Source organism: Mirounga angustirostris, unplaced genomic scaffold, assembly GCF_029215605.1.
Source record: "Mirounga angustirostris isolate CCGP_5_RB_7025 unplaced genomic scaffold, mMirAng1.0.hap1 SCAF_1, whole genome shotgun sequence".
In the NCBI taxonomy this organism is placed as follows: domain Eukaryota; kingdom Metazoa; phylum Chordata; class Mammalia; order Carnivora; family Phocidae; genus Mirounga; species Mirounga angustirostris.
The window spans coordinates 163,014,589-163,034,667 of NW_026991709.1; the positions used below are offsets into that span (position 1 = coordinate 163,014,589).

General features: G+C 43.4%; 1 protein-coding gene across 2 annotated transcripts in view; it reads right to left on the reverse strand.

The window, feature by feature from the left end:
- Window positions 1-5,205: 5,205 nt before the first annotated feature.
- Window positions 5,206-20,079, reverse strand: part of SYN2 (synapsin II) — a 192,697-nt gene continuing 177,823 nt past the window's right edge. The window contains exons 10-12 of one of the 2 annotated variants that reach the window (XM_054504587.2): window positions 16,086-16,146; window positions 11,823-12,039; window positions 5,206-9,290 (exon numbers count right to left, since the gene is read on the reverse strand). In XM_054504587.2, the coding sequence (XP_054360562.1) occupies window positions 9,155-9,290; window positions 11,823-12,039; window positions 16,086-16,146 (414 nt within the window). In that variant the 3' untranslated portion in view covers window positions 5,206-9,154. The remainder of the gene's footprint in view (window positions 9,291-11,822; window positions 12,040-16,085; window positions 16,147-20,079) is intronic. The other variant, XM_045861813.3, reaches the window with a different exon arrangement.

A 20,079-nucleotide genomic window follows, 5' to 3' on the forward strand; every position in this document is an offset into this window, starting at 1 on the left:
TCCTGCCACTTTGCTGAATTCCTGTATGAGTTCTAGCAATTTTGGGGTGGAGTCTTGGGTTTTCTATATAGAGTATCAGGTCATTTGCTAAGAGTGAGAGTTTGACTTCTTCTTTGCTAATTTGGATGTCTTTTATTTTTTTTGTTGTTGTTGTCTGACTGCTGAGGCTAGGACTTCCAGACTATGTTGAATCAGAGTGGTGATACTGGACATCCCTGTCATATTCCTGACCTTAGGGGAAAAGCTCTCAGTTTTTCCCCATTGAGAATGATATTCACTATGGGTTTTTCATAGATGGCTTTTATGATATTGAGATATGTTCCCTCTATCCCTACAATGTGAAGAGTTCTAATCAAGAAAGTATGCTGTACTTTGTCAAATGCTTTTTCTGCATCTCTTGAGAGGATCATATGGTTCTTGTCCTTTCTTTTATTAATGTATTGTATCACATTGATTGATTTGCAGATGTTGAACGACACTTGCAGCCCAGGAAAAAATCCCACTTGGTTGTGGTAAATAACCCTTTTAATATACTGTTGGATCCTATTAACTAGTATCTTGGTGAGAAAGAATTTTTGCATCCATGTTCATCAGGGATATTGGTCTGTAACTCTCCTTTTGGTGGGTTCGTTGTCTGGTTTTGGGATCAAGGTAATGTTGGCCTCATAGAATGAGTTTGGAAGTTTTCCTTCCATTTCTATTTTTTGAAACAGCTTCAGAAGAATAGGTATTAATTCTTCTTTAAATGTTTGGTAGAATTCTGCTGGGAAGCCATCTGGCCCTTGACTCTTGTTTGTTGGGAGATTAAAAAAAATTTTTTTTTAAAGATTTAATTTATTTATTGAGAGAAAGTGAGAGCGAGAGAGAGCACAGGCAGAGAGGAAGAAACAGACTCCCCGCTGAGCAAGGAGCCTGATGTGGGGCTCGATCTCAGGACCCTGAGATCATGACCTGAGCTGAAGGCAGACACTTAACTGACTGAGCCACCCAGGCACCCCTGTTAGGAGATTTTTGATTACTGGTTCAATTTCCTTGCTGGTTATGGGTCTGTTCAGGTTTTCTATTTCTTCCTGTTTCAGTTTTGGTAGTTTATATGTTTCTAGGAAAGCATCCATCTCTTCCAGATTGTCTAATTTGTTGGCATATGACTGCTCATAATATTCTCTTATAATTGTTTCTATTTCTTCAGTGTTGGTTGTGATCTCTCCTCTTTCATTCATGATTTTATTTATTTGGGTCCTTTCTCTTTTTCTTTTTGATAAGTCTGGCTAGGGGTTTATTGATCTTATTAATTCTTTCAAAGCACAAGCTCCTAGTTTTGTTGATCTGTTCTGTTTTTTTGATTTCTATATCATTGATTTCTGCTCTAATCTTTATTATTTCTCTTCTCCTGCTGGGTTTAGGCTTTATTTGGTGTTCTTTTCCAGCTCCTTTAGTTGTAAGGTTAGGTTGTGTATTTGAGACTTTTCTTCTCTCTTGAGAAAGGCCTGTATTGCTATATAGTGCCCTCTTAGGACTGCCTTTGCTGCATCCCAAAGATTCTGAACTGTTGTGTTTTCATTTTCATTTGCTTCCATGTATGTTTTAAGTTCTTTAATTTCCCAGTTGACCCATTCATTCTTTAGTAGGATGCTCTTTAACCTCCATGTATTTGTGGTCCTTCCAATTTTTTTCTTGTAGTTGACTTCAAGTTTTAAAGCATCATGGTCTGAAAATATGCATGGAATAATCTCAATCTTTTTGTACTGGTTGAGACCTGATTTGTGACCCAGTATATGATCTATTCTGGAGAATGATCCATGTGCACTTGAGAAGAATGTGTATAGTATCAATGTGTTTCTTTAACTTTGTTATTAATTGGCTTATATATTTGGCTGCTCCCAAGTTAAAGGCATACATATTTACAATTGTTAGATCTTGTTGTTGGATAGACACTTTTATTATGATATAGTGCCCTTCTTCATCTTTTATTACAGTCTCCGGTTTAAAATTGAGTTTGTCTGATATAAGGAAGGCTACTCCAGCTTTCTTTTGGTGTCCATTAGAATGATAAATGGTTCTCCACCCCCTCACTTTCAATCTGGAGGTGACTTTGGGTCTAAAATCATCTCTTGTAAGCAGCATATCAATGGGTCTTGTCTTTTTATCCATTCTGATACCCTATGTCTTTTGATTGGAGCATTTAGCCCATTTACATTCAGGGTAATTAATGAAAGATATGAAATTAGTGCCATTTTATTACCTTTGTAAAGTTGCTGTTCCTTTCTGGTCTTTGTTCCTTTTGGGCTCTCTCTCTGTTCAAAGCATCCCCTTTAATATTTCTTGCAGGGCTGGTTTAGTGTTGACAAATTCTTTTAGTTTTTGTTTGTCCTGGAAACTCTTTATTTCTCCTTCTTTCTGAATGACAGCCTTGCTGGATAAAGTATTCTTGGCTGCATATTTTTCAGCCATCCATTCAGCATGTTGAATATATCATGCCAGTCCTTTCTGGCCTGACAGGTCTCTGTGGACAGGATTGCTGCTAGCCTTATGTTCTACCCTTGTAGGTTAAGGACCTCTTGTCCTGACCTGCTTTCAGGAATTTCTCTTTATCTTTGAAATTTGCAAGTTTCACTAATATGTGTAGAGGAGTTGACATATTTTTATTAATTTTGACGGGGTGGTTCTCTGTGCCTGCTGGACTTGAATATTTCCTTCCCCAGATTAGAAGAATTTGTTCAAATAAACCTTCTGTCCCTCTCTCCTGCTCTTCATCTTCTGGGACCCCTATTATCTGGATATTATTTCACTTTATGGAATCACTGAGTTCTCAAAGTCTCCCTTCGTGATCCATTAGTTGTCTTTATCTCTTCTTTTCAGCTTCCTTATTTTCCATCATTTTGTCTTCTATATCACTGACTCTCTTCTACCTCATTTAGCCTCACTGTTAAAGCCTCCATTTGTGTCTGCATCTTAGTAATAGCATTTTAATTTTGGCCTGATTCGATTTTAGTTCTCCTATTTCTACAGTAAGGGATTCTCTAGTGTCTTCTATGCTTTTTTCAAGCCCAGCTAGTATCTTTATAATAGTTTTTTATAAATTCTAATTCAGATATTTTACTTATATCCCTATTGATTAAATCCCTGGCTGGGAGTATTACCTCCTGTTCTTTCTTTTGGGGTGAATTTCTCCATCTAATCTAATCATTTTGTCCAGAAAAGAAAGGAGGGGGAAATGAAAAAAAGAGAAAAAAAAACAGCAACAATTTCAAGAAACAAAAATTTCAAGAAGTGTTTCTTGTGCATATTGTGTACACCCTTCTGTTGTGTTTTGGCTGCTCTCTCCCACTGGACCTTCCTCTACAGAGTTCCTTCTTACTTGTAGTGCAGAGTGTTTGGATCTTTAAGTAGGTGTGCTTTGATCTGTTTGTCAAAATAAGCCTCACATCTGCCATGTTTTCTTCCTCCAACTGTGCAAATTGTTTCCTTAATCCTCAGATTGTCTTCCTTGTTGTTCAAAATAGTTGAATGTTGATCTAGCTTTTGGAGATCAGGATTATCCAAGAGAAGCACTTCTGACATGAAGGAGAATTCTGGAGAGCAAGAACTGAGGCAAGAAGAAATTTTCTTCCTCTATTCATATGTTGCCACTGTGGCCTGAGGCAGAGGACAGAGACCTGCACAGGCGATGCTTAGTGGTACAGACCACTAGGACTTAGCGACAAGCCAAGCACCTGACAATCTGATCTTCTGCATCTTTTCCATCTTCTTTATCTGTTGATCTATCGATGGATGCTTGGGTTGTTTCCTTATCTTGGCTATTGTAAACACTGCTGCCGTAAACATAGGGGTGCGTATATCTTTTCAAATTAATGTTTTAATTCTTTGGGTAAATAACCAGTAGTGGAATTATTGGATCATGAGGTATCTCTATTTTTAATTTTTGAGGAACCTCTATACTGTTTTCCACAATCGCTATACCAGTTTGCATTCCCACAAATAGTGCATGAGGGTTCCCTTTTCTCCAGATCCTCGCCAACGCTTATAATTTCTTGTGTTTTTGATTTTAGCAATCCTGACAGGTGTAAAGTGATATTTCATTGTGTTTTAATTTGCAATCCCTTGATGATTAGTGATGTTGAGCATCTCCTCATGTGTTTTGGCCATTTGCATGTCTTCTTTGGAAAAATGTTTATTCAGATCCTCTGCCCAGTTTTTTTTTTTAATTTTTAAAAAGATTTTATTTATTTATTTGAGAGAGAGAGAATAAGAGAGAGCAAGCACATGAGAGGGGGGAGGGTCAGAGGGAGAATCAGACTCCCTGCCAAGCAGGGAGCCCGATGCGGGACTCGATCCAGGGACTCCAGGATCATGACCTGAGCCGAAGGCAGTTGCTTAACCAACTGAGCCACCCAGGCGCCCCTCTGCCCAGTTTTTAATTGGATTATTTGTGTGTGTGTGTGTGTGTGTGTGTTGTGTAAGTTCTTTACATATTCTGGATATTAATCCCTTATGGGGTATATCATTTGCAAATATCTTCTCCCATTCAGTAGGTTGCCTTTTTGTTTTGTTGATGGTTTCCTTTGCTGTGTAGAAGCCTTTTATTTTGGTGTAGTCCCATTTGTTTAATTTTGCTTTTGTTTCATTTCCCTTGACAGAGGAGACATATCTAGAAAAATATTTCAATAGCCGATGTCAAAGAATTACTGCCTTTTTTCTTGTAAGAATTTATGGTTTCAGATCTCACGTTTAAGCCTTTAATCCATTTTGAGTTTATTTTTATGTATGGTGTGAGAAAGTGATGTAGTTTCATTCTTTTGCAGGTAGCTGTCCAGTTTTCCCAACACCACTTACTGAAGAGGCTTAGCTCATTTAATTCTTAAAATAATCTCCTCAGCAAGGTACTATTGTTCTCATTTCATAGATGAGAAGATTGAGACACAGAAAAACTATAATCAAAGACAACTAGCTAATAACTAGCAAAGTCAAGATTTAAACTCAGATTTGATTCCAGCTCTTCCTGTAGCCCAACACTGTCTCTTTCCATTTCTTTCCTGGCTTCTGAAATGTTCCATAAGCCTCTCCCTCCTTGGAGGGCTCTTGGAAGTGAAACCCATTCATTTATCTCCTGAAGGACAGTGTCTTGAACGGCCCATCAGACACCGAGGACTGAGACTCATTTACTGTTATTACTAACTTACTTCATGACCTTGGCCAGCTCCTTAAGTTGCCGGGGGCCTCAGTTTTCTCAACTGTAAAATGAGAAGACAGAACTAGATGAAACCTCCAGCTGTAAAATTCAGTGACTGCATTCTGTGTGCTCACCCTATTTCCCCAATAGGCATGTCTCCTCATTTTGTGGGCTGCTCACAACTCACTAGTAGGCTGCCCCCTTCTCTCACCAGCCAAGCTAGAAGTATGTTCCACTACCACAACACCTACAGCTTTTACTCTTTTTTTGACTCATCTTATTCATTCTCCTTCCATATCTTATCTGAATTTAACTAAATACCTCAAATATTTTTATTTCTTTTTTAAAAAAGATTTTATTTATTTATTTGAGATAGAGGGAGAGGAAGAGCACATGAGCAGGGGGAGGGGCAGAGGGAGAAGTAGACTCCCCGCTGAGCAGAGAGCCAGGCGTGGGGCTTGATACCAGGACCCTGGGATCATGACCTGAGCTGAAGGCATACACTTAACCGACTGAGCCACCCAGGTGCCCTGATTTTTGTTTATTTCTTTAACTTCTATATAGTATTCCAATTTATGAGTAAACCACAATTTATGTTCTAATTCCCTCATTAAGACAGTTGGTTGTTTCCATTTTTCACAAAAGTGCTGCGACTAATATTCTTTTACTTGCCTTCTTGAGTACATGTGAAAGAGATTCTCTAGAGAGGATGTCTAGAAATGGAATTACTGAGTCATAGGGTTTGTGCATTAGATATTGCCAAGTTGTTCCCCAAAGTGGTAGTACCAACATACGTTTCCACTTGCAGTATGTAAGCATTCTGTGTCCCATATCCTTACCAATACCTATCAAGCTTAATTTTTTTTTTTCCAAACTAACATTTTGACTGCATATGTCTCACAGCACCGACCACTTTCTTCTTTATATTTGTATATATGCTACCTCCCCTACTGGACAGTAAACTTTATGAGGGCAGAATCTTTGCTTAACTCATTTTTATATTCTTCCCACAAAATTTATTGAGCTTAATAAGTATACAATAAAGAGTTATGAACAAAAAAAAATAAGCAGAATTAATTAATCTTGACCCAAGGAGATGGGGAGTTCCATGGGGCAGGGATGAGATGTTCTATCTCTATTAATCCGGTGTAGAGATATGGGTAGGGCTAGAGGGCTGCAGGGTGGTCACAACTAGCCTACAGACTGAAGGTTTCAATATCTATAGTGGACTATCACCAACCCTGGGAGATCCCAGGTTTAGATCATTTTTTTTATCATGATATTCATCAAATATTTATTGATTGATGTGAATGGCAAATTTCCCAGTCTCTGGGGCAAGCTTTATTATGTACCACGGGGGGTGTTTCTAAATGGAACTCCCCCACCTCTGGCCCCACCCCATTACTAAGGGTTGAGTAGAATCCATGTGTCCTTTGGACTAGGGTGCTACATGACCTATGGTAAATGCCTCCCCTTTTTGTCACTCTAGCAGTTCCTGGTTGACTCATTTTCTAAATAAGCCACTTGTGGTTTTTGGTCTGACATCACATGTGGAAGAATGAGCAATTTTTTAAGAACCAGAACTATATTCAATCAGATTAAGATACATTGTGTATGTTACTCATGGTTCTAGGACAAGGGGTCAACACTGCTACAAGTTCTCTGACCTTCTCCCACTGCTCCGTTCCTGGGACCAATGGATAGAGAGAAGGTAAAGGAAGGAGGAAGATATGGGTATGAAGAATTTTTGTGTATATCTCTTATTTTGCTTTTACATTATGTACAATTTAATAAAATTATTTTGTTTCCTTTGCTAGATTAAATAAAAAATAATATAGCAAAGTTGTCAAGGCCATGAGTTATGCTGCTATACTGCTTGGGCTCAAACCCCAGCTCCACTGCATGCTAGCTGGGTGAATTTGAGCAAGTTATTGAATCCTGATGTGCCTCCATTTCTTCATTTATAAAACAGTACTAGTACTTATAATACAGGATGCTTGGAGGGAATAAATGAATTGGTATATGTTAAGTGCTTAGAATGGTGCCTAAACTTGGTAAGCACTATGAAACTGTTAGTAAACATTTTTTGACTCCATCACAATGTTTATGCTCATAGTAAGTGCTCAATAAATGCTTTTTGATGAAATGAATGCATTCTACTAAACATTTCTAGAATCGGGAGGGCAGAAGTGACCACAAGTGGCAGACTCTTGGGTGGAAATAGAAGGAACCCTGAAGATCAATTCCCTGGAGCATAGGGAGTTCCCTGTCCCTCACCTTTTTGTTTGGTTTAATAGTTTGTTCCCTAGCTATGTGTGTTGTTGAGGGAAAGGCTGCCACCCCCTCCACCCCTGGAGCCACTCAAAGGAAGTCCTACTTCCTGTTTTTTAAGTGTAGAAGAAGGTAGAGTTCTGGATCCTTGAACCCTGAAATCATGGGCTGAGTTAGAAAGGAGACCCTGGTGCCAGAGAACTTCACACTCTGGCCTCTCAGCATCTATTGCTTGTGAGGAGGGTTAGCAAGATAGTGGCATTTGGCTGAGTGTTATTTTGTTGAGTTAGGATGGGTATGTGTGGGAAATTATATAGATATAACGTTAATACACTGGTTTCCATTTATTAGTGCAGATGTGGTGCTTATCTTCACAGGACTCGTGGTCTTTGGTAACCTACTCTTGTGTGAGCTGTGAAGAAGCCAGAGTGAAGTCCTTCCGAGCCCACTCTCAATCGCAGACCTCTTTAGGATGCCTGAGGCCAGGCTTGTGGGACACCACTCATCAGAGCGGGTCGGTCCAGCCTCATTGGCACCCCCATGTGGCTTTAGCTGAGGAGCTTGATGGACCAGACAAGTAGATCTAACTTGGCTGCCATAGGACAAGGGTGCTATGCTTACTAGAAAGGCTACAAATTCAGTAAAATCGGTAGAAATGCTAGTAACCAAAGGAACTTCAGTTGTCTTGCAGGGACATTCACCAGATGTCAGGAGGCCCAGCATAAGTGACATCTAAAGGATGGCCATACTCTCAACCACTTGCAAATAGCCACTCACACATAAATACATTCACAAGCATACTGGCACAAACAGCTTCATTCTCCTAGACATTTCCCTTCCCTACACTTGCAAGCACATACATATGCCTCACATATACTCTCTCAGCCAAAAGGGTGGCCTAGGGGAGACCTCATGGCTGAATCAAATGCTGGTTAATGCTGCTGCTTTTATTACACCAAAGGTCTTAACATTTATTTGGAGATGAACACAAAACTTGGTATACTGCTGTTACAGTGGCATGCATTCCCTACAGTGCAGCTTCGGAGCTCGAGATCACTGCAGCACGCACATAAGAACTGCTCTCCAGAGGACAGAAAAGGTGGGGTGGGGGGGACTGCAGATCCTTGTTCTCTCCAGTATCAACAGACTAAAGGTACTTTACCATGATAGCAGTTGAGGAATCTCTTGTGTTGGGCAGGTGTGTTTTAAACAGGTAAACAGATATGACAAGGGATCCAAGTGTGGGTAGGTTCCTAACACTTAGAGCCAAGAGCATTTTTGGGTAAGTATGTGCTCCCCAAACAGGCAGCACTGACTAAAGCGGAGGCATGCTTAGCACTGCTTCTGAGCTAGGTTAAGCTACCAAGAGTCCTCAGTGAAGGGAATCCTGGTTTCGTGAAGAAGAATAAGACATGAGGACACTGTCACAATAAGGCCACTACACTCACAGCAAACAATGACCTCAGAGGAAACTCTCAGGACTACGGGAAAGCAGCTCTATTCTCTCTGTCAGGTGCCCCTTGCTGGTTAGGCGCCTGCCCTGAGACTTTCACATGGTCTTTTCTGAGCTGCACAATATCACTTAGCACAACGGAGCAGAGGAAGGGACCACACACATCAAGGTCATGGGACATCACCAAGCGTGGCTGACTATTGGCAAATGTCTCAGATGCCTTTCCCGGTTGGGCTAGGTGCCCCCGTGTATCTGGAGAGCTAATCTGAAAAGAGGCTGGCAAAGGACTTCCTCAAGCTCCGGATGGTCTCCGCTTTGGCTTCATCCTCATTGGCTGAAGACTGGAAGAAGGAGGACTCAGAGAAGCTGAAGGCATTTGTCAGGGACTGCGACTTGCTTGAAGATAAAAACCAGAGAGAACGTGAGAGGGGGTGTTCCCAGTGAGGCAGGGAAAGACGGTGACATGAGGATACACAACCAAACCCCCACTCCCACCCCAGGGAAACCAGGGTCATGGAGGAGAAAGCCAGCAGTGGAGTACTGCCAGGACCCGGGGAGGCCCCTGTGCTATTTATCCTCCTTCAATGCTGCTAAAACAGGAAAGGATGGGGGCAGTGTGGGAGAGAGGGAGAAGGGGGAAAAGAGAAGGAAAAGAGGGAGAAGGGGGAAAAAAGAGAAAAGGGAAAGAGGGAGGAGTGACTCAAAGGCTGTTTCTTATACTTAATGCTAAAGGGCCCACAGGCTACATTTCAGAGGTCCCAACTTGGTAAGTACTAATCTAAGAATCTCACACCCTTCCCTTCTGATGAAATATAGCAACGAGGGGACCATAGACTCTTTGCACTCTCTTTTCCATCAACTGTCAAGTGGTAAAGCCAGCATCAGAAGACCTGGGTCAAAGTCTTGGATCTGCCCTTCACTCATTCTTGTGCTTCTCTGGGACTTGGTTTCTCATTTGTGATGTGCAGGTGTTTGGTAAAATGCCCTCCAGGCCTTTTCAGGTCTTTGTACTAGGCTTTTTTTCCTCTGATTCCAAATAAACTTGGAATAAACCAAGGCCTCAAGTTACCTGCTCTTAAAATGGACATGACCATTCTTTGTAGCCTACCCCAGAGGAGTCCTAATATGAGGTTTATGCAGTTCAGGGTATCCAGGGGCAGAAGAGATACGTATCTGGTGCACACAAGGACATTAGGCAGTTTTCTAATTAAAAACCCAAATCACATACATTCTAGGAACCAATTTTTCCCCTGAGAGACTAGGGATTCAGAGAGAAAAACTGTGAAGGCAAGAAGGTCAAGGGGAGGCCAAGCCCAGCCCTTGAGAAGAGAATATGAGGTCTGGCGTATCCAGTGGTTTGCCATATCTCCTTGACTTTCACTGTGTCTCTTTCCTGATGGTTTCTGGCTGTAGAACTTTTCTCCTGATGTCTTAGGGCTCCCAGCCCTTCCCTACATTCAGGGTGCAGCCCCCAAAATTCCATTCTACAGGAGTGTGAGCAGTTTATCTCCTGCAGTTGATGACTTTGAACAGATGCCCTGCCTTCCATTAGGGTTGGCGATGGGCCCCAACATGCTGGCCTTTGGGAGGGAGGACCCCCTCTGCATGCACAGCCAGGGGCACTGGGTATAAGCCTCCTGCTTGTTGTCAGATGATGGCTCTATTCAAAATCTTCAGCCCAAAGGCAATGGCAACCCAAAGATCTGCTCTCAGACTGGGGCCAGAGGTGGCTAATGAGAAGGCAGGAGAGATTTTAAAAGTCAGCATGCAGAAAACAATTGGATTGAGGGGAAGTTATGGGTCAGGTGAGATGTGAAATGTGCCACTGGCCAGAGCTGGGGAGCAGGAGTGGGTGATGCCCCTCCAGTCCCAAGGGTTGAAAGACCCAGAGAAAGTGGTCATCTGGACCACCTGAGCCTGAATCCTGGCTCTGCCACTAACTAGCAGAGTAGTTTTGAGAAAGAAAATTAATCAAATCTCTCTGAGCAGTTTACTCATCTATGCAATGACTAGACCATGTCTAAGTGGCTCCTTTTCTCCCTCCCTGAAGATTCCCATCACCTCACTCTGAAAGCACTGATGGGTCCCTCCCATCCCTGCAAGGCTACAGCTGTCTCTGCTGACAGTGATGACAGAGGTCTGTTTGGGGACGGTGCAAAGAGGCATCTCTAGTTCTAGAGGAGAGGGTAGAACTGACTACCATCCACACCCAGGTGCATCCCAAGTACAGCTTTACTGTTTTCCAGGGGCCCTCAGTTCTTCCTCTGAAGCAGGACAGTGTGATGGGGGCTTCTAGGGAGTGAGGAAGCCCAAGAAGATGGAGTTCCTCAGGGTATCTATCTGGACCCTCCTCTGTTGACCACACCAGAAACCGACCTCCTTCTGACAAAGCTGAAGGTAAAAAGTTGAAATGGATTTAACTACTTCCCTTTTTTCCTTCTGAGCAGCCTTGCTGATTGCACACCCTAACTGTGAGTCAAAGGCAGGAAAGAGGATTTTTTTTTTTTTTAATTTTGAGAGGGAGAAATACACATACACACACAGAGAAAAGGAATGGAAAAAAGAGTGGGAGACAGGATTAAAAAAAAAAACCAAAACCCTAAGCTAATATAAGAATAGGAAAGGGGCAGTGACTCTGCCTTATTGGCATTCCCCAGGAAGAAAGGGGAGGGTTTGAGCTTCTAGCTAGACCTTAGACTTTCACTTCCTTCTTTTCTACCCTCCCCAATCAACTCCCAACCATGCCCCCAGCCAAAAATAAACAAATAAATAAATAAATAACCCAAAACCAAAACCCCAAAAAAGTCCCACAAAAATATCTATAGAAGAAAGCCTGATTGAAGGTGCTTTCTAGCAGCTCTGGAGCCTACGGCCTGTGAGGAGGGGCAGGAAGAGGGGAGGGGAAGGAGCTGCTGAGTTGTCTCTTACTTGAGCTGTGGGTGAGGCTGGGGCTTCTGTGGTGGAGCAGCCGGGGGTGGCTGGGCCTCTGCCAGGGAGCTGCTGCTGGAGGGTGCATCTCCGTGGGTGGTGGAGGAAGAGGAGGAGGAGGAAGAGGAGGAAGGTGGCAGTGATGGTCCAGGGGGAGGCCGGCGTGGAGGCATCACCTTGCCTGGGGGTTGCATTCCTTGGGGTTGCCCAGGGCCCCCTAGGTTCAGTACAAGAAAAACTTCATAATTTAACCGTATCAAAGGGTTTTCTTATTAGAATCTACGTCTTAAAGGATGGGGTTAGTTAATCACCAAAAGGATAAGCTCTATTACAAGAAGCCACCCGAGGCTCTGTGGGGCTCCAGAGCCAGCCCCTGGTTTCCCTCATACATCTGCCGCTACTTGCACTTCCTCAGAGACAGAGCCCCTCAGGCACAGCAGGTGTCAGGAGGACAAGGAAGAAAGCATGGGATGAGGGGCCCTGATCAGAAGCAAGCTCTTTCACAGAAGGCCCCCAGACCGGAGGGACCCCACCCCTCTTCCCCAGCGGTTCCTCAGGCAGAGGGCAACGTGCCCCACGGTTTACTAGGAGGTCTCAAGTTCCACACTGTAGATGCAGTACAAGGCAGTACAGAGCATAGGTCTGGGAATTGGAAAGTCAAGACACAGTCTATCAGTGACTCCCTGAGCAAGTCTGCAAACTTCTCTGGGCCTTGGTGTTTACAACCATAAAACTATGAAAAAGTAATCCCTAGTCTTAGTTGTCTTTCAAGAAGGTAGTGTTTCAAAGATGTTAATGGACAAGAAAGTTCTTCAAAAAGTATTGTGTGCTTTATAGTCATTAATGATCACAGATTTGCATTGTTTTTACAGAACTGGGCCTTGTCCAGCTCCTGACCTGCACGTGTCTGATTGCCATGCCCCGCCCCACCAGAGCTTCATTTTAACATTAACTCAAGCAGATGACTAGGGGGAATCTTCTGTATCCATGTGCTCTTTTGCCTCTTAGTACCATCCTCAGGGGTCTCCACTCCCTCCCCAGTGTGTGTGGTGAAATTCTCCAGAAATCCAAGCCCTATTCTCCCCTGGGGATGTGGGCACCATCCCACAAAGAAGCAGCCTCCCACCTCCACCCCCACCCCCAAAAAGACCAGGATACCATTCTCTCAGCATGAGGCAGAAAACCATCTGGTGGCCTGGAGGGGGAAAAGGCCATCCTTCCTCTGGGGCTTGTCAGGCAGTAAGTGTGATACCTGATTGCTCAGATTTTGCTAAGGGGTGGGGGTTCCTTAGTCATCTTTTGACTTAATAGATGTCCTCATCAGTGCATACTGACTGTTGGAATGATGCATAATTGGCCTGAGAGATCCAGTTTCTCAAGTCTCACTCCCGGCGTCCACATTCATGGCTGGCTGGAAGGAGTAGGCTTATAGAAACTCAAGAGCAGCTAAGAGTTGTGTTGTAACTTAGGATCCTAGAAACACCAGAGTACTTATACCCTCTGGAGAGGCAGAATTATCCATCTACACCACTGTGCACCCATGATTATCAGCCCATCTCCCTACTACATGGCATGGACTCCACTGTATCAATTACCAATGAATACCAGAGTTAGTTTTACCTAAATAAATACACAAATGGAATTTTGGATTGAAAACTTGAAGTTCCAAGTTCAAATCAGATAACCAGTGAAGATGAAGACGACAGATCAGGATATTTCACGTTAGCCAGTTTTTGCCTCTTCCAAAGTTTGGCTTCATCTGTATCAGCCTTTTCTTGTAAAGTACAGCAGGTTGATGGCTCAGCCTCTTATACCAGGAACCTTTCCCACTTGTACAGAGATGCTTGAATAGCCAGAAACTTTACAACTTAACACTGAAGACAGATATAACTTTTCCTTTATTGCACATTAAGCTGTACAAGAGAGTCACAAAAGAGAGGTACTTAAATCACACTTCCAGCATTGGCTGAGGTTCTCCCAGCTGGATCGGTACAAAAAAAGGGGACAACATCAGAAAAGAAATGGGTACAAAACACCTGAACAGCAATCCTATACTGTGACATGGATGTCCCCCAGGCCACAGAGTTGTCCCTTAGCATGCTGCCTGAGGGCACATGATAGTCAGGTTACACTGCCTGCTTGCATTTGGCAGTAGGAGCCCTAATCAGTTTCTCCCCCACCTGAGAAACTTTGGCTAACACCACCCTGGAGCCTGACTGAATTCAAATGGCAACTTTGTATTTGTGGCTCACAAATGTCACATGAAAAGCACCTGGATGTTCACACTGATAACATGCAGAGAAGCAACACCACCATCAGCTCACCACTTGGACAAAAGTAAAAATAAAAATAAAAATGTATTCCTCCATTCTGGGAAATGTTGCTTTATTCCTTTCTACCATTTCATCAGATTGGGAGGTATTTAAGAACCTGATTCTTATGCAACCCACCTGGAAGTGCATAAATGCATATATGTATATATTTACAACAGATTGACCAGCATCACCATCTAAGGGAGGGATCACAGATGAGAACACTCACACTCAGTGCATTTTCCTGTAGCCTCAGAATTTGCCAGCAACCAAAGGAGAAACTAGGGCACGTGCCCTTGACACGTACATCATACTATCAACACTATTCCTCAGACCTGGAATCCAGAACGGTAACGTATCAGTATGGAAGTGAGAGGAATGTAACAGTAGAGCTAGAAGCACTTCTTTAAAATGCAAACTGCTGGCATGAACTCCCACGGACCACAGTGCTAGAGAAGACCGCTCAGCGCCCATCCCAACCTGGCTAGGAGAAGGCAAGATGAGGCGCTGAAGCCGAGGCCTGCTTTAATTAACTGCCTCATCACTGCCCAGGAACGGCATGTCAGAGGAAAGAGGACAAACTGGGGAGGTTTCTTCCAGAGCCATGGCTGTGGAGCCTTTGCCCCAAACACACACTAGCTAAAATCAGAGACCGTTCTTCCCAGCAAAGATAACACTCCTCATTCTCTGGCCTCTGGAGGGTTCTTGTTACAGCTGAAAATGAAAGCAGGAGTCCACCTCAGAGTTCTGTAGGCAGTGTACCCCCTCTGTGAAATGGGACACTTCTGATTTGGTCTCATGATTGCCTAGGGAGAGGCCAAGAGCAGAATGGTCGACTCCTTCTCAGACTTTCAGTAGTTTCCTGCATCCTATGTCCACAATTGCTAAAGTATCATCTCTGTACATAGGTCAGGCTTTGGGGAATACAAAGCAGCCTCAGTTCCACAGAAGCGCATAATATGGCCAATTCAGAAACAGCAACAAAGAAGAAACAACTTAGGGGGACTGAGATCAACGCACAGAAAATACTCACAAGTTCACTTTGATATTGCACATCAGCGGCCCCGTTTTTTTTTTTTTTTTTTTTTTTGTCTAATCTCATAGCTAATTAGTTAATAATAAAAAAGAAGGTACACTGGGATGTAAAATACAGAACACATTCCTGGAAATAGCTTGTTCTTTGTATTTCATGTCATCACTAAAAACACAAGAGCTCTACAGGCACAGTCAGCCTATTCACATAAACTCAAACTGCACCAAATTTTAGCAAATGGAGAAAAAGGTGGATGCCTTCAGATTCAACGGATGAAGCTATGGAAATTAGACCTTGAAAATCTCTTAAACTTCTATCTATTTACCCTAGTCATGCAGAAAGGAAGCAAAAAGCACAATTCATTGGCGATCCCAAGCACACTCATGGAGGTAAGCAGGGGGTGGGGGGCGCTTTAAACTGAGCCTGGGGGGCGGAGAAGGAGAGGAGTTGGGTTTTAATTTTGTGGTCTTTGTTTCTCCCCTGTCCATCCCCCCAGTCCTATTTCACCCCACATTATGTAATGCTTTTAAAAAATAATATCAAACCACCCAGAAGATAGAGTCACACTGGACTTGGGAGAGGCACAATTCTTTGTACACTGTTGACAAACAGCCCTGGAAACACAATTATACAGAGAAACATAAGTGAGCATTACAAGCACGAACAGGAACAGGTAAACAACCAGACGGAGGAGCTGACACTGCAGAGGAAAACACAGTCCAGTCAGCACTGAAAGAACGCAGAAACGGCACCAATGGGAGGGTCTGTTGCTCCCCTCCCTGCTTTCCTTTCTTCCCTTGTTTGTTTTTGGCTTAAAATTTCTGCTTTGAAAAATGAACTACCAATCACTTTAAGAAGCTTGGACTTGTTTTGGCCCTACTGCAATGCCATTACAGTCGAGAATATACTGTAAACAACCTTGGGGGGCTGGCCGCTGAGGTGGGGTCTTGCTCGAGTCCGGATCCTTAAGTGTTCCACTCTGGAAGACAAAATGCAAAAGAGATAAAAACAAAATGCCGAACAGACTCCAAAGAGAAACCCTGTGGCTCTGTGGCATGAATGCAGTGGGATCTGATGGGGACCATGGGATTTGGCCTAGAGGCTTCTGCTGTTCCAGAAACACCTCAAAGGGGTTCTCAACCTCTGGAGTGTTGCTGGGGCACAGGTCTAGGCAGTCTGGGGCTTAGTCCCACCCTGACAGGCAGTGTCTGAGATCCCCTAATCTCTCTTTTCATTTCCCTCCCTCTTAGACTTATTCTGTCTAGAAGCTTTGAGTCTTCTAACAGCACCTGGTTTCTTCTCTGGTGGCTACCTGCTGTCCAGGTCCTCGTTGTACTCACAGGCCTGGCTTCCTGAAGGAAAGGGAGGATCAACACCAAACTCCAGAGAGTGGATTGGGCTTTAGGGGACTCCAGGGGCCTGGACCAGGTGATGAGCCCAGACTTGCCTCACTTCTCTTGCAGAGTTAACTCTGGGGTTGGATCGGCTCTGGGGCTGGCTCTGGAGTCAGATCCACTCTTTGGGCTATGCTGGAACTCCCACAGAGAAGGACTTGAAGGAGGGGGCAGTCATCTGTTTCCCCCAAACCCCCCTTACCCAGAGGGAAAGAGTAAGATGTTAATGCTTGTAAAAGTACTCAAGGCCAAGCTGTTTTTCTTCTCAAATAGCATAATTACATTTTATTCAACAACATGGCTCCACTCCCATGCTTCCTCTCCTCCCAGCTATAATTCTGATTATGCCCTAACAGGATCGAAGATGCATGTGACTTCAGTTTGTCTAACATTGGAATTAAAGGCAGTGAGCATTTGGAGCTTAAATTCAGTACAAGGGAAATGCTCTATAAAGCCTAAGAGGTGCCAAGGGTGCCAATGGTGATGTCACAGAGGGAATTGCAGGGGCAAGGCTGTGAATGGGCTGAGCATGTCTTTAGCATTCTCCCACTTCCTCTTTCAGTGCTTCTCTCCCTCGTGACGTGCCCCGCAGCCCTACTCCCACATGAAAACTGTTTCTCCTGTTCCCCATTTCCTACGGCCCTTCCATTCTCACCATCAGTCTCCTCTCCTGCCTTCGAAGGCCTTTTTTCAGCTCCACTCAAAGGGAGCTGAAGTGTTACCCTCTCCGATGTCATGATCTTTAACAATATTGCCTAAACCCATCCTACTAAAAGGAATTAGGGCAGTAGGAGGCAGGGGACCTTTGAAATGTCCTTGGTGCCACCACATCAGAGGGTGCTGTTCTATCTACAGTCCCCACCCTCTCACAGATCACAGCAAGCACACCAATACTTCCCCTCTCCTTCTTCCAAGCAATGTTACGGTGCTTGGTCTGAGCTCTGACACTGAAATACCCACACTCAACACACCAGCTAGAGACCACACCATCCAGTCAGCAGCAAGACCCGTCAGTTTTTCCCTCTCAACATCTAAGATTCACCACCTTCTCCTGACCATTGCTGGTCAAGCCTGTTCTGTATCTTGCTTAGACTACTAGATTACTACTACTACTATTACTACTATACCATTACCAGAATAGTTTCCTCATGCTTTAGTCTCCTCTCTCTCTAATCTATCCTCTCTGTGCCTACCTAGTGTCCTCCTACACTCCTTCCCTAATTGTGTCACTTTACTGCCCTAAAAACTTATAGCTAACACTACATATGTGACAGGTAACATGATGGACATTTTGATAAAGTATCACAAACCTCAAAGGACCTCTATGAGGTAGATGCTATTATTATCAACACCCCTAATCTTTAGACAAAGAAACTGAGGCCCAACTAAGTCAGGTAATTTGCCCAGAGTTACACAGTAGAGGTTGATGCAGCAGGGCTGTGAGGCTAGGCAACCGGATGCTCACATTTTCTTCCCATTGCCAACAGGATGACAACCATATCCCTCAGGCTGACATCTAAAACTTGCTTCAGCATGGTTGGAAATGACCTTCCTAGCCTTTTCTCTCCCTCGTGTCCTAAACGCACCTGCTCCCTCCAGGCACAACCCCTCACTCTTTATTCTCAAGGCTAGGCCACATCATGTTGCCCTCCAGGAATACCTTTCCACCTGTTTTACCAATCCCATCCAATACATCCTAGACGTCTAAGTCACTTTCTACCTCATCCATGAAATAGACCCTTCTGACTGCCCCTTTTGACTGTGATCTCTTCTCTGAAATCCTGAAACAGCACTTAGAAGACTCATACTACTGAAGAGGGTCTTCGTAGTGCTGTGTTATGATCCTAAAGACTGGGATGATGCTCCCAACAAGACTGACAGATCCTTCAGGGCACAGACTACGTGTCTTCATCTTCCCCTAATTCCTGACAAATGCAATGTCCCTTGTTCTCAGAGAAAAATGGGGGTATATGGCCTGTACAGGAACTATTTATTTAAAAAGTTAAAACAGTTGGAATTAGGAATATTTTGGAAAATTCAAGACTATCGACATTTTACCAACACCCTCAAGCACAGGCCTGAGTATATAAGAGGTCCTTAATAAATGCTTGTTAAATAAATGAACATGTAGTATAATAATGGTGAAAATCCGAAAAGGACTAGAGTATAAGTCTTTAGGAGAGAAATGTTGTTAAATCATAAAAGTTTTGTATATGTAATATGATACCATATTGTATTTGGTATCAACTCCAGGGAGCAGCTCTGAAAATGCTCAGGTTAGGGAATTAAATTTGAGGCCTGCTACATGTACATGTGTATCAGATGCAGAAGGTAAAGTTAAAACAAGCCTCAAAGAAGCAGAAATTGCTTCCATCAAGACTGCCTAACCCAGGGGCACTTTAGGCCCAAGAGTTCTTTCCCACAATGATCTCTTCTTTCTCTTGACCTGGCTGCCAACTAGTGAAGTCTGGGGCCAGAATATAGTGTTTGATAATGGGAGCACAGGTAACAGGGTGGCCTTTCTACCTGGGCTTCTGACATGCTAAGACTGGGCATGGACATCAACCTCATCCCCAACACACATACACATACATTGCTGCCTAGGTGTCCAGCAGCAAGTCTTTAAGATTGGGCAGCGGAGTGACTGAGGAATTTGGGCCTTTGGGCTGGGAAGACCTTGGATTCAATCTAGATCTGCCATTTGCTAGCTTTGTGACCTTGGCAAGTTATTTCACCCCTCTGAACCCACCTCTTTTCACAAGGTTTCTGTGATGTTAAGTGAGATTATCTATCTATCTATCTATCTATCTATCTATCTATCTATCTATCTATCATCTATCTATCATCTATCATCTATCTATTCATCTAATCTAGATATCTATAAGCATCTGGCCCCAGTAGGTGCTAAGTAAAATGCAACAGATGATAGTGATATTGATGAGGAATTTCCTCTGAAACTCTGTTGTTACCCAAGTCTTACTCCCATGATGGAATACCCCCTGCAATGCTCTATTCCTAGGCTTCAGAGAACTTTATTTAGTTGTGATAGTAAAGCCTCCTCTGGTCTCCCTGACAAGCTACCAGTGTTATGGTTTCTTATTGCCTGAGAAGGATACTCAGATGAAAGACAGTAAAGTTCATATAGTTTGTGGAGTCATTAGACTGGCTCTTGCCAGTCTCCTTTCCTGGGGCCTTACCCCATACCACTGATGGCTGCCAATCACCTCAGACATTGGTCAGGAACAGCTTAAGATGTTCTCCTCCAGGAGAATTGTTATTTTTAGATAGGGTTATGGAAGACCATATAACAAGAGAGCAGAACCAGGGGCAATGGGCAAAAGCTCCAGAAAGGTAGAATTTTAGTTATGGGAAGAACTTTCTATAGTAAAATCAGTGGAAGAGGCTATCTTGGGAGATGGGTATGTTCATGCAGAGCCTAGAGAATTAGAACAAAGATATTGTAGAGAATATTCCTTCACTAAATATGAGCTAGATTAGGTGAACACTATGGTTCCTTC